A 13,600-nucleotide genomic window follows, 5' to 3' on the forward strand; every position below is an offset into this window, starting at 1 on the left:
AATTACCTATTTGCACTCTATTCTCACATTCATGTGAATGTTGAGGTGCCACATGAGGGTGCACAAAGGACAGAATTTTCTGTGTATATTAAATATATATTCATAAATATTGTACAGAGGGTTATACATGTACACTTTCTACACTTTTAGATTCAAATCAATACAAACTTGATCTCAGCATTTTATTTTGCTTCAGTTCAGGTGTTGTTCATACATTCAAACGTTCTTACTGCGGATGTAGCTATGTATGTAAAGGACCACAAAGTCACAGCAAAAACATAAAGACTGCATTTGAACTAGGTTATTACTTTATTTCAAAAATTGATAGTTACAGTGCTTATTATCTCAGAACAGTTTAAAAGAGATTTGTTCTGGAAGCTATGTGGTTGAGAATGCAGTAAAATGTCTTATAACAGTGTCTGTAAAACAATCTTTGATGTGATTCTTATACAAACTGCCACATGCATGATAATGGAATTCAAGGATTTTCCTGGCGACGAACTTTTTAGTCGACCAAACCAGGAAAAAATATTATACCCTTTCATTTATCTAAGAAACACTAAGATATCAAGTTAAATTTCCATCTAATGGAAAATGTCAAAAACTAATAACAAATGCATTTTAATAACCAAATAAACAACAACAAATATAATAACCAATATAAATAACCGATGCTAAATATGACGTGAAAACATGTTACTACAAAACATGTTCAAATATTACAAGTTAACATCTGACAAACGTATAAATTGTGACAGAAAAGTGTGGCGCATTGTGCCGTGCGTTATGAATGACGCACACTGTTCAACCACTGCAATAAAAGTTCAAATCTAAAATAACAAAACAACCATCCAGCCATTTTCTTCCACTCATCTGAAGTGATGATTCAGTGATTTACTGGCATTTGGCATCAAGTAAAATTTTAACAATTGGATTAAACGACTACTAAGTCTAGTACCGACTGGCAACAGCGATGATTAGTTGACTAGTTGCACACATCCGTAGTGGTAATAGTCCACATTCGACTGAACAGTTCCTTTGCAGTAACATGACCAGCACCATTTCCCTGCACAAGCCTTGCAGTTCCTGCAAATGATATCTTATCATATCATCCGTATCCCCCAAAGAAGTAAGTCCCAATGCTGGGTTTGGTCACACTAAAACAGTGAAACATTAAAACACCTCATACTACACTCAAGCAATAATTTCTATTTAGACGATTTATTGTCTAAAAAACGTAAACATATGGTTTTTATTTTCACCATTTAACTCTCCACTTAATTCCAGCTCTGAAACCTCGTCAATCTCCTCCAGGATTAAAGGCCTCGCTTTGGCAGTGGAATTGTTAAGAATATAGTGGCAAGAAACAAAATTTGATAAGAAATCCAAAGGAAAAATAAATAAAATTGATTTCCCTTCAGGATACAAAAATGGTGTAGGGGAAAATAAAAGTTAAAATCAACCTTATTGGGTGGTAAAGTCATTAAAATAATAATATCAAACAACGGGAGCTTCTCTAACAGGCTGTCACTCGGCACAGCGACAGGACACAAAAAAACAAATAATAGTTATTAGTTTAATTAACTGAAGGTCACTCTTTCCCAACACTGTGTGTGGGAGTAGTGTTAAGCTAAGGGCTGACATTTCATTTTTTCACTTAAGAGGTTTTGAATCACCTGCGGTGAAGAATTGGCAGTGAAAAATCATATTTGTTCACGATTCAGATTTAAAAACCTGCTTCTAGTTTGCACAGTCAATTTAAAGAGAGCTCACATCTGTGAAATTTAAAGTGCACTGTTAATGTGTGTTTTTCATGTGTTTGTGTGTGGACATTTGTGTTTCTGCGCATATGTAGAAGTTTAGCTGTGAATGTGAACACAACACTTGTGGGGAGAGCTGTGATCGCTGTTGCCCAGGTTACCACCAGCAGCCTTGGATGGCAGGAACCTTCCTCACTCGACATGTCTGCGAGAGTAAGAAAAACACAGAACAAATTATATTTGTAAATTACACACAGCTACCCACAAGCTTACAGCAGTTCACCCACAACACATTTGCTACTTATGAAAAATAAACAGTGACTTCTCAGATTTTCACGAGTTAAAAAGCCCTCTATCAGAGTTCTTATGGCACTATATAATAGGAAACAGAATACTACATCTTTTCCTAAGAGATTGTAACTAGATATTTCAACTATTTTACCCATTATGTTATTTAACAATTTCTCCATCTACATTTTTAGCTAAATACACTTTACTTACAGATCTGGCAAACTATTACAACCATTTATACATTAAGTTTAGCAATTTTATTTACTAATGGCAGTTTAATGTTATGTCTATTGGCTAACAATTTATTTATTTTATTTTGCTATTCATTTTTCAACATTGCATATTTATTTTAAATATTAATATATATCTATTTTAAAGACTAATATTATTTTTAATTTTACTTTTCTGGTCAAAGTCATTTATTTTGCTTCTTTTTCAGATTAGTTGAGCTAATTTTTTCACATAAAGCCTGGCTACTGCAAAAAAAGTAGGCTAACCCTAGAGTACTCACTCACTGAGGTCAGTACTCTCCACACAATTAAACTGTGAAGCAGTGCCCTGAAATTCACATTCTTTCCAGCTGATCAGAATCAGTCTGTGATATAAGATTGTATAAAGCCATCCGAAATCACACTGGCATCCATTAACCTTCATCAGTTATGCAGCAGTGGAGGGATGAGGTTAGAGGCTTCCACCTGTCATCATAAAACTAAGGTTACAACATGTAATCTTTATTTTATTTCACACAGGCTACACCCTCTGAAAGCTCTGTAGTCTTAGTGGCTCAATGACTGCTTCTGTTGCCTTGACATTGACATAACTAAAGTGACAAAAAGCTCCTGGATAGCACAATTGTAAAAGAACTGACCATGACAGATTTAATACCAGTACTGAACAAAATGTTGTAATGGTAGGGGTAGAAAACGTTTATCTAAGATGAGGTATTTAGAGAGAACTCGGCACTCTAGGATAGCACAGAATGATGCCCTGTAGTGTTGTGCAGCTTTACAGGTCAGCAGTGACCAGCGGGACAAGATATCCACTGTTCTTAATCCCATAAACACAGCTGTGAACACTATACTGGATTAACAGTGGGTGGAAGGTCCAGTCATGCAAACATATAAGACAGATGTAATTATAACTTTCTGGAGAAGAAAAATCTTTCATAATCATACCATGGAACATATAAAGCACTGTGTAGTGTTTAAGCATGTGATAGATCATCTAACCTGCTCTGCTTCTCAAGCCAACCAATATGCATTGTAATTAATATGTCGTAGGGACCTGAAATAAGGCATGCCGAGCAGTGAAGGTCAGTACTGTTCTCTTAACACCTGGCCATTTATGCAGCTGATGCCTTTAATCCCTGGATTTAATACACTTTAAGTAATGTCCATCAGGCCATTTCCCTGTGGTTGTTTTAACCTAAAATCTAAAAGTGTGCAACATTAAATGTACTGAGTTTGCAGGGGTGAGAGTCCATAGCCATAGTGTAGGTTAAAAAGTCCATTAGTCGTGTAGGTTTGCTTGTCATACTGGGAAAACATATGATCAATATTGCATCAATCACAACATTATCTTTGCAAAACATGTTCTGGTCTGAATTAAGAAAATGTATGAAACAAATGAACTCAGCTACAAAATTGGAATCTAAACTCAAGAAGATCTTTGTGGCCTGGAGTTCGGGCCGTAGGAGACTTCTACAAACTTTAAGTCCAAGTTTCTTCTCAAAATTCCAAAGGACAATGCTTTTTATCTAGCTCATGAATTTTAGACCACTTTAGTAAATATAGCAAACTAAAGTGAAAATGGAAAGGGCATGAGTGAATAGTAAGGCTATTTTTTTCCTCTGGAGATAATTCTCTGGAGCTCTAGAGATAACACACAGCTCACAGTCAGTGTGTGAACCTTACGGCACTGTCTAAAAACCAGGATAGGGTGTTTTTTTTCTCATCTTGTGAGCAGATGAAGTAAAAGGATTAGAGAAAATGTCCCCCTGGCTGCATATAATACTGTACAGAATTTTGATAGAAGAGGCAGGACTCGACAAATCCTATCAACTGCAGTACTACAGCCCATCAACTTTTTCTGTGTGTTTTCAGAGTGTAACTGCCACGGTAAGGCAGAAGAATGCTACTTTAATCAAACAGTGGCAGATCTGTCGCTCAGCCAGGACATTCACGGTCAGTACAAAGGGGGCGGAGTCTGCATAGGCTGCCGTGACGACACGGCTGGCATTAACTGTCAGAGCTGCGTTCCTGGATTCTACAGACCTGCTGACGTACGTAACCTGCTTATGCGTGTGTCCTTACGTTACCTAAATTGCTGCTATTTGAACATGTCTGCGTTCTCTACCTGTCCAGGTGAGCGCTGAGGAGGAGAGCCCCTGCATCCCCTGCTCCTGCGACCCATACGGTTCCATCAGCCAAACGTGTGTCGCAGATTCGAGCCAAGCTACGCCCCGTATGCACTCAGTTCGACTTGTACTTTCTGTCTGGTCACGTGACTTTCCACCTTGTTCTTTCTGAGGATCATTTAAGCCCTAACATAGGGATAATTTTGGCCCCTCAGTGGATATGCATGCAGACTTTTAGAGCCTGCACCCATTCCACATTTTAATTCATTTTAAAGTGGTACTTCAGTAACTCTGAGATTTCATCAATTCGGTCCACATTGATTTCCTATGGGATCGGGGTGAGTCGAGTTCAGCAGCATGCACAGAAGCTTCTGTTACTTGAAAATGTCTTTGACAGAACAGAACTATTTATATTAGAGATAATTTTACTCCTCTGTCCTCCTCTGTGTTTTCGCTGTTTTTATATCTAGCAAGTAGAGTTATTTTAGGTGCAGCTACTTCAAAGAGATACCCTTTCTCTTACACTTATACTTTTTTTTATGTGTGCATGTGTCTCTTTGTGTGTGTATGTGTGTGTTTGACTGACAGGCCAGCCAGCAGGGTCATGCTGGTGTAAGGAGGGTTTTTGGGGTCTGAGATGTGACAGGTGAGAGACACACATACACACGCATGCACACAAATAGGGAAAGAGATAGACACATAGTGACAGGTGAGCAGAACCTTTCAGCTGTTGTCTGTTCCAATTAGTGTTTAGAAATTGCCACCAAGTTTCCATTAGGATCTTTGATGATATTGATTATCACACTTGGGTTGTATAGAAGTGACTGCATGCATAGCTGTGGTGCAAATGCAAGGCACTGTCTTATTTGCAGCTAAAATGTTACTTCCTTAATAATACCTTTCACAAACTTTAATGGAGAGAACCACAGCCTGAGGTCTTCATGAAAAGTCTTAGCATTACTAAATTCCTACAAGAATTAAACAAGAAGCAGTTTCAATATCAACCCGTAGATCTGTCAACAGGGTCCTTCATGTTACTCTCCTGATTAGTTAGTTTGCGAGTAATTGCGTTTACTGGTGTAATTGCTTTTTTTTTTTGTATTATCTTTGATCCCACGGTAACCCAGTATTCCACTCTAGTCTAATGTAAAAGCCTTATCTTCAAAATACTGCTTTTCCTTTAAACTTTTTAATGACCTACCCGCAGGGCCGCAGCATAAGCATTGTCTCTAAAATGACTTCCTAAATGCTATTTAATAGACTTGCTTTGGCTTACTTTCTCTGTTAATTAGTAGAAGTTTTTTGTTTTGGTTTTTCTGCTTAAGCATGCACACATATTACCAGCGTTAGCGGTTTGCAGCAGTGAGTAGGGGATTGGTGGGTCACGCGTAAACAGTTTGATCAGGATAAACGCAGTGGTTGTTAATCTGATCAATTTACGGTTTTGACTTGATCTTTATTATTGCTGTAAAACTGTAGGTGTGCTATTGGTTATACGGGCTACCCATACTGCGAGCGCTGTAACTGCAGCGTTGAAGGAAGCGTCAACGCTGACCCATGTATAACACCCTGCATATGCAAGGTACACACAAACACACACACACGCACATTCGCATTTGTATGCACAGAAATAATGACAAGTACTCTCTGCTAACCTTTTTAGCCCTGTCATCATTATTTTCACCACATTAACATTGCCGGAACATGCTTTGCGCTCGTAGCGTCAACCTGAGGGCAGCCTATAAACTATGCTGCGTCCTTCTTCTTCTTCTTTTTCTCCTCTCTCTTCTCTGCCTGCCCTTTTCTGTCTCTCCCCCTGTCTCTGTCTTTCTCACATGCAGGAAAATGTGGAGGGGGAAAATTGTGACCGCTGTAAGCTCGGATTCTACAATCTTCAAGAGTCCAACCGACGCGGCTGCGAAAAATGCTCCTGCATGGGCGTTTCCAGTCAGTGCACTGCCTCCACGTGGACCTATCAGAATGTAGGAACTCAATATTCACTGATGTTGTGGGATGATGTAAACGTCACTTCAGTTTAAGATCTTTTCTGCAAGAGTGGCTTAGAGCTGAAAAACTGCTTTTTCCTCCTTTTATTCAAATATCATTTACCGCTGTAAACTTAAATTGCGTCATAACTGTGCACCACAGAAGAATGAACATCAGCTGAGGAACAAATTTGTGACGCAAGTTGTTCTGATTAATTTTATAGTATGTGTTCCCTTCCATGACAAGTTTCAGAGTGGAGTAAATTTTCAGTTTGTGTTCATCTTTTGCATCTAATCCAACTTTGGTGACTTTTGACATGCAGAATTTTAAACAGCACTGATGTTCAGTGAATCAGAGAGTCCAAAACAGAAGCATGTGTCATGAGGTTTTACTGACGTTGGCCTGTATCCCCTTTTTCTAACAGTGTGCTTTACTTGAGAACAAATTGCTCAGCAAAAGAGACGTATATCTGATTTTTAAACACGAGGGAAATACTACAAGGGCATATGCTGGAAATAACATAGGTAAAGGTACAAAGGTATAAAAAATAAAAGCGAAGAACAAACCAGTTGAAAGCAGCTGACTCAAAGTAGACATGCGAAGTCACAATAAATATATGCAAAAAAGCCTCATCGGCCAAGCTGTGATAACAAATTTTGCGAAAAGAATTAAACTGAAGTGTAACTCAGCTGGGATAGGCTCCAGCACCCCGACAACCCTGAATTGGATAAGCAGAAGAAGATAGATGGATGGGTAGTTTTAGTTTTTCCATTTAGTTTCAGTCACCTAAAATAACCTTGTCATAATGTTCAACTAGGTTCAAAGCTAACAAGCTTGGGCACTGACACTGAGTTTGACACAAGTTTTTGTGATTGAGTTAGTAATTAGTTTACCAACTACTGTTTACCCCTTTGTTTAATCAAATAAATTGGTTTGACCAGGCCTTCAGTATATTTTAAAGTGAAATTTTTCAGATTGTGAGTTTCTAATGTAGGTCCATAATACACATTTTCCTAACAAACAAAACAATCACTTAAGCTATCGCTCAAAACACTTTTTTTTAGATGACACGAAAACTACTCATCCACACTGCTGCATCAGTTTAATAAATATCTTTCAGGGCCTGAACATATCTGACACCAGGTGTAAAGTAATTTGGATCTGGCAAACATTAAAAACATCTGGAAATTAATCAGTAGGATGTTAAGCAGAAAAACAAAACTGCATAGAGAGTCTGGAGGGAACAGAGAGGTGAGAGACATGAAGAGAAAGAAAAATATGGAGGAAGGAAGAGGACAGGACTAGAAAGGAGAAGGGAGAAACAAGACAAGAGGCAAGAGGGAGGAGAGAGGTGAAGCAAGAGGAAAACAGTTTTTGACTGACAGGCAGGGTGGGAGAGGAGGAGAGAGGAGACGCTGACAGGATGACAGCTCTGATTTAGACACCGATCGTGTGTGTGTGTTGGTGTGTGTGTGTGTGTGTGTTTTCAAAAGGGGAAGCCAAGGTTAGGTTAATTACAATGACAGATGTGTGTCTAGCAATCTCTGATTCACAAACACACACATGTGCGCACACACATCAACACACACAAAATCCTTCAGGATTTAAGAAAAAAAATCTCTTTCAAGGCGTCGATTGCAAACTTCCAGCTGACATGTGGCAGATTTACAAAACTGTTACCAAAAGCTTAACTTTGACATTTTTGTTAAAAAAAAATATTTTATCTCAATCAACTAATTACATCTACAATAAATTACATAAAAAAAAAATCACATGATAGACATTTTCTATAGTTTTTTTTAAATTAACCTGAAGTAATATGTTGACTTTAACTTGAATTTTGCTTTTAATTTTTAATTACCTCTTATAATAAAGTATCATTAGAGGTAATCATTTTCCTGCTCATGAGTTTATCTATATAAACCACCTTTATTTTGCTTGAAGGATTTTTGTAAAAAGGTTTTGGGGTTTTGGAGGCAGTGGTATGGACAAATTGACAGATGAAGTCAGGCAGGAGTCACCATGAGCTATGATGTTCATAGATGACACCGTGATGTACTGAGAGTATGGACAAGAGGAGTGTAGAGGAGGAGTAGTGGAGTGGAGGTGTGTGCTGGAGAGAAGAGGATTGGAAGTCAGTAGAAGCAAAGGAGAATACATGTGTGTGAATGAGAGGCAGGCAGGTGTAACAGTGAAGATGGATGAGTTGAGATACCTGGGGTGAAGCATCCAAAGCAACATACAGTGTACAATAAAGGTGAAAAAGAGAGTGTGTTACGGCCGAGAGGGCCAGGCTGTGGGTGTGGACTCAAATGCAGACACCGAGGGAGGCAAAACGGGCGTGAACACAGTGCTTTATTTACAGTGCTTACAAAGCAGGAAACTATGAATGCCATGAACGAAGAACGCTATGAACTGTGGAAGCTATGAACTGAGAACTATGAGGCCAAACTATGAACATGAAACTCTGAGTGCTATGACTAGGTGCTAGATTTCATGGATGGATCCTGGGAATGGAAAAAGGGGCAGCGGCTTGGATGGAGGTACGCAGTCAGTGTTGCAGGTTAAAGTGTCATGCGAGGAGGGGGTGTCCAAGGGGTTCCGGGTGAGGAGTGTCCAGAGAGGATCCAGAATATACTTTGAGTGAGGGACTTGGCAGGGAGGCAGGCAGGTGTAGTCCAATGATGGAAAGGAAGCAACCAGATGACAGAACCAGCGTCCAGGCGGAGATGTGAGTAGTTTAGCTTGGGAAGTGCGACTGCCAGGTGGGTCCTATGACAAAGAAAACACGGTGAGGAGAAAAGCAGTAGTTAAGGGCTCTCACAAGGGCTTGGCGGCCTAGCACTAACGTGAGTTAGCAGAAGATCTGGCAGAGGTCTGTTGTGAATGCTGGTCTTATATGCTGGTGACTTGATTGGAACCAGGTGTGGAAGCTGATTGGAGTCTCTGCCTGAAGGTGGAGCCCAGCGGAGTGGAAAAACCCCGTACTCACCCGGACCATGACAGAGTGCAGGTAGGGTGGAGTGGGTGAATGTAAATGAGGGTTTACAAGGTGGTGGTGAGACCTGCTGTGATTTGTGGTTTGAAGACAGTGGCAATAACAGAAAAGGCAGCAGGTGGAGCTGGAGGAGGCCGAGTTGAAGATGCTCAGAGTTTGGTTGGGAATGACCACAATACAGAAGATAAGGGTATAACGGAGGCAGACCAAGCTCTGATGATGTGGACATGTGCAGAAGAGGGATAGTGGGTATACTGGACAAAGGATGTTGAATATGGAGCTGCCAGGCAGGAGGAAAACAGGAGAAGGTCCATGAATGCAGTGAAGAAGGACATGAGAGGGTTGCTGAGACAGAGGATTCTAGGGCAGGAACGAGAAGTCAATAAAACAAAGTTGACGTTTGGCAGTAGACTACCTGGACACAATAGGTACACAAAAAAAATACATTGCAACTTTGGTAATAGAAAAGAAGGAGCTCAGGTGGTGGATGAACAAATCTATTAAAAGAGTCAGAGTGTTGACAGTTGTGTGAAGTAGCAAATCCGAACCACCAGCTGGGCATTATGAGTAAAACCTGTCCGTCTACACTGAACATGCCTTGCTTTAATATGTTTGCTGTCAATGTTACTGATGTGCTGACAGTAAGCAGCTCTGTTGTGTGGACAGAAATAATACTGTATGTTGCTTTTCTGTTTCAGACTCTCCCTTTACATATTTATATAAATTCTTTTCCTGATGACTATATATAAACATCTTACATCTCTACATGACTCACGCAGTTTAAGTGAGCAACAGCAAACCTGCTGAAAACAGAAAACCCCAACAAAAACTTGAAGTTGAAAGCCGACGTCTTGTTATGATGTGTACTTCCGCGATTGCAGAAGAGAGCGGAAAGGTGCAATCCTGCCACAGTCTCTTCACACAGATCGTGCCTCACAATTTGGGTGTTGAATTTTTTAACAACCCCTACACAGAAATATTCTTTGTGTACTTTGAAATGTGACATGGGGAACTGCAGTCTAGCCATGCCAGCATGATCAGAGTAAAAAATTTGTTTTTGAAATAGATGGAACTGAAAGTAAAATATTTTTTTCTAACCTGGATGTTGTGTTCATAGGAGACCACTCTGACAGGCTGGCACCTGGTTGGCAACACGGGAGGGAGGGTGTGGTCCGTTCACAGAGAGACCCCCCCATATCTCAGCGTGCGACACTTAGATGTTGTGGACGATCTTGGCACCGCCTACTATTGGAATGCACCTGGACTATACTTAGGAAACAAGGTCAGCTGCAAGCACACACTCTGAGACTTTTACAAATAGCTTAAATAACACCTATTACGATTTTCCTTGTTTTCTTTATATTAAACATGGCCAGTGTTTCCAAAAATGAGGTCAGTGTATGTGCAAGGAACCCGTGCGAGACAATAGGCCATTTTTTCTGCTTTTGCCTGTCTATTATGCTCCTGGTAATCCCTAATAATCTCAGGCACACTGCTCCTGCATTGAGAACATAAGCTCCACAACCTCCTGTTTGAGTCTTTTGTTTGCAGCGTGCGGCTAATCAAAAGAAAGTTGGCTTAAAGGAGAGAAGGAAAGGAGTTGAGACGACTTGTTTCAGAAACATGAAGAACTGAGGGGCTGCGCTAAGGCCCAGTTTAAGATAAATAATGCAAAGCTACTGTAGACGACCCCAAAAATAACATGGAATTGTCAGTGAATATATTTGGTGTCCTTTGAATAACCAGCAGTCAACACTGATTGCTGATTTTTTTTTTGTGCCTATTTTACTTGAGATAACTGAGAAACTACATTAGCACCAACATTAAAGTAGACACATCCAAATGCTCTCAAGGTCACAGTAGTAGCTCAGTTGTGCGTTGTTTTGATCCGATCTTTAATCTTACACTTCAGCAGCAATAAGCTTTAAGCTAATGTTTCGGGTTACTTCAGCGGACTATTTGCTTCACGACATGGGAATTTCTAACTATATTACTGTGTAGCGATAGCACTGGTGGGCAAATATTTAAGTTCTAACGTGATGCATCATTAGGATAGGCTTCACTATATAAACAGATCCAATTTATGATCTCAAAATGTATCCCCTGGGTGGAAGTCTGGTGAGAATGTGTCCTGCTGGGATGTTCACCTCCCTCGTAGCCCTGCTTCTCTGAATCAGCTTCTGCTAATGCCGACTGTTTGAAATTGTGCCGTGGCTTTCTGTATCCACGATTAGACTTTATCACTCCAGCTGGCAAATAGCTGCAGTCCATGTTTCAGAAGTCGAGTTTTTGCTCTACTACAACAACAGACCGACTGTGATGTTTGTCTGTGTGTCATGGCTTAGAGGAATATACCACTGAATTTCATTACTTTGCACCCGGCAGGCCTGGCTTGTCATCTCACTTCTTTGTCTGAACCTCTATCCCTCCCTCTAACCATCCCTCCATCCCTGCTTCTTTTCATTGGTGTGCTCCTCTAACTCTCTCTCCGTCTCTCCAGGACTCGCATTTTTCACCTCCCTGTTCCTAAATCATCTCCTTCTACTTCCCCCAAGCTCTTTTCTCTCTCACTTCTCTCTCTCTCTATCTCTTTCGCTTGCTTTGTGTCTCTTGGGGTAAACAGTGTTTCGCCTGTTGAACTCAATAATCAATGTGGTTTTTTTTCCCTCATCGCGCACACATGCATACACCAAACACACACATACGCACACGCATTAACACTCAGACAGACTCCCAGGTCTATATAAGTCAGATAATGATGTGTTTTGGAGGCATTAGGGACAGCAGAGCAGAACCAAATGCCTCCAAACATGGGAAACAAACAAATTACCACTGTGTGTATGTGTGTGTGTGTGTGTGTGTGTGTGTGCATGCATGTGTGTGTGTGATCACTAGAAGCAGTACGCAATACTGTATGAAAAAGTGATTCTTTGCTTCAGTCTCTGATTGTGTTACAGAGATAGATGCTATGTGACTTGACTATGTTACGCATTCACTTACACACGCACATACACACACACACACAAACACGCTGTGATCTGTCATGTTAGCGTGTATCATTGGAAGTGACAGGCCATGTTTGTAATAACAAGCTAGCAGCAGATATATAAGAGCACAAATGTGTGTGTGATGATGTGCTCCATCTCCATCTCTGTATCGTTAATGCCATGCATGCGCATTGGCCCGATCGCCCGCTTCGCGGATGCTCATTGGTCCAGAAGGGCATTCCACTGATGCTCATTGGGTAGTTTATGTGCCATGTAGGTCCAGCGACTGCTCATTCACAGGAACAGCCGTTACTATGATTTAAAAGTGCCAAGTTTAAAAAATAGCCGTCTCTGCTTTATTTGCCAGCAGAGGGCAAATGAGTGGGGTTCAGCGTAAGGATCACAATAAAACTTTTTGATGTGGAGTGTAATCTCAATCTAAGAAAATGTTCCACAAGTTTTTTAGTTGTTGGTCGTTCTTCAAAAACCTGCAGTTGATTCAAGCACCTGGACTTTCTTAATCTCTCAAATCTTCTTTTTTTTTTTGGAGCACTTAAAGTATTCCTTGCACTAAAATGTCATTTTGTTTTAGGAAGCACTCCTCTGTCACAAAAGTGCAGATCTTTGGCTTTTTAATCAGAAACCAAATACTTTATGATAATAGCAGCACAGAGTCTTTGCTAATTTACTAACAGATTCACAGATTCAACAAAATTTGGGAATAAAAGAATGATGAAGATGGCCAAACAGAGAGCAAAGCCATAGAGTTTTCTTTTCTTCTCCCTTTAGGAACTCTATCTAGCTATTAGTCACCTTGCTTTTGTCTTCCTTGTGCATTTGACAATGCAAAGAAGACAAAATGATAATTCTTTTAGAAGCAAACTAGCTACACTCCTGAGGGAGGAGCGGAGTAGCTGATTCTTTAGAAAAATGTTATAGAAGTTGACACCTCACAGTTGTAATGAATGAAATTTGTCTTTGTGGAAAATATTCTTTTTCTCAGTAAGAAAAACATCAACCTTTTGCAAGCTGATGAGCTGTGACTTATGAGAGTGACAAATGTGTGTAGGGTTTGTGTATAATGTCACTACTAATCTGGTCTTAATTGCATGACATGGATTTGCCCTCCCCTTTCCTCTTTTCTTCTCTCCCTCCCCTTTCTTTTTCTGACTTGTACGGCTGAAAATGCACCGTTACGTCAGTTCGCGGTTGATTTCTTCCA

General features: G+C 40.1%; 1 protein-coding gene across 1 annotated transcript in view; it reads left to right on the forward strand.

Annotated features, from left to right (window-relative positions):
• The window catches only part of lama2 (laminin, alpha 2), a 222,311-nt gene that overhangs the window by 74,720 nt on the left and 133,991 nt on the right, over positions 1–13,600 (forward strand). The window contains exons 8-14 of the mRNA XM_087851825.1: positions 1,856–1,973; positions 4,154–4,332; positions 4,415–4,514; positions 4,996–5,053; positions 5,887–5,989; positions 6,249–6,389; positions 10,509–10,673. Coding sequence (XP_087707951.1) covers positions 1,856–1,973; positions 4,154–4,332; positions 4,415–4,514; positions 4,996–5,053; positions 5,887–5,989; positions 6,249–6,389; positions 10,509–10,673 — 864 coding nt within the window. The remainder of the gene's footprint in view (positions 1–1,855; positions 1,974–4,153; positions 4,333–4,414; positions 4,515–4,995; positions 5,054–5,886; positions 5,990–6,248; positions 6,390–10,508; positions 10,674–13,600) is intronic.

This window comes from Neolamprologus brichardi, chromosome 15 (genome assembly GCF_056152115.1).
Source record: "Neolamprologus brichardi isolate AB-2024 chromosome 15, ASM5615211v1, whole genome shotgun sequence".
Classification (NCBI taxonomy): domain Eukaryota; kingdom Metazoa; phylum Chordata; class Actinopteri; order Cichliformes; family Cichlidae; genus Neolamprologus; species Neolamprologus brichardi.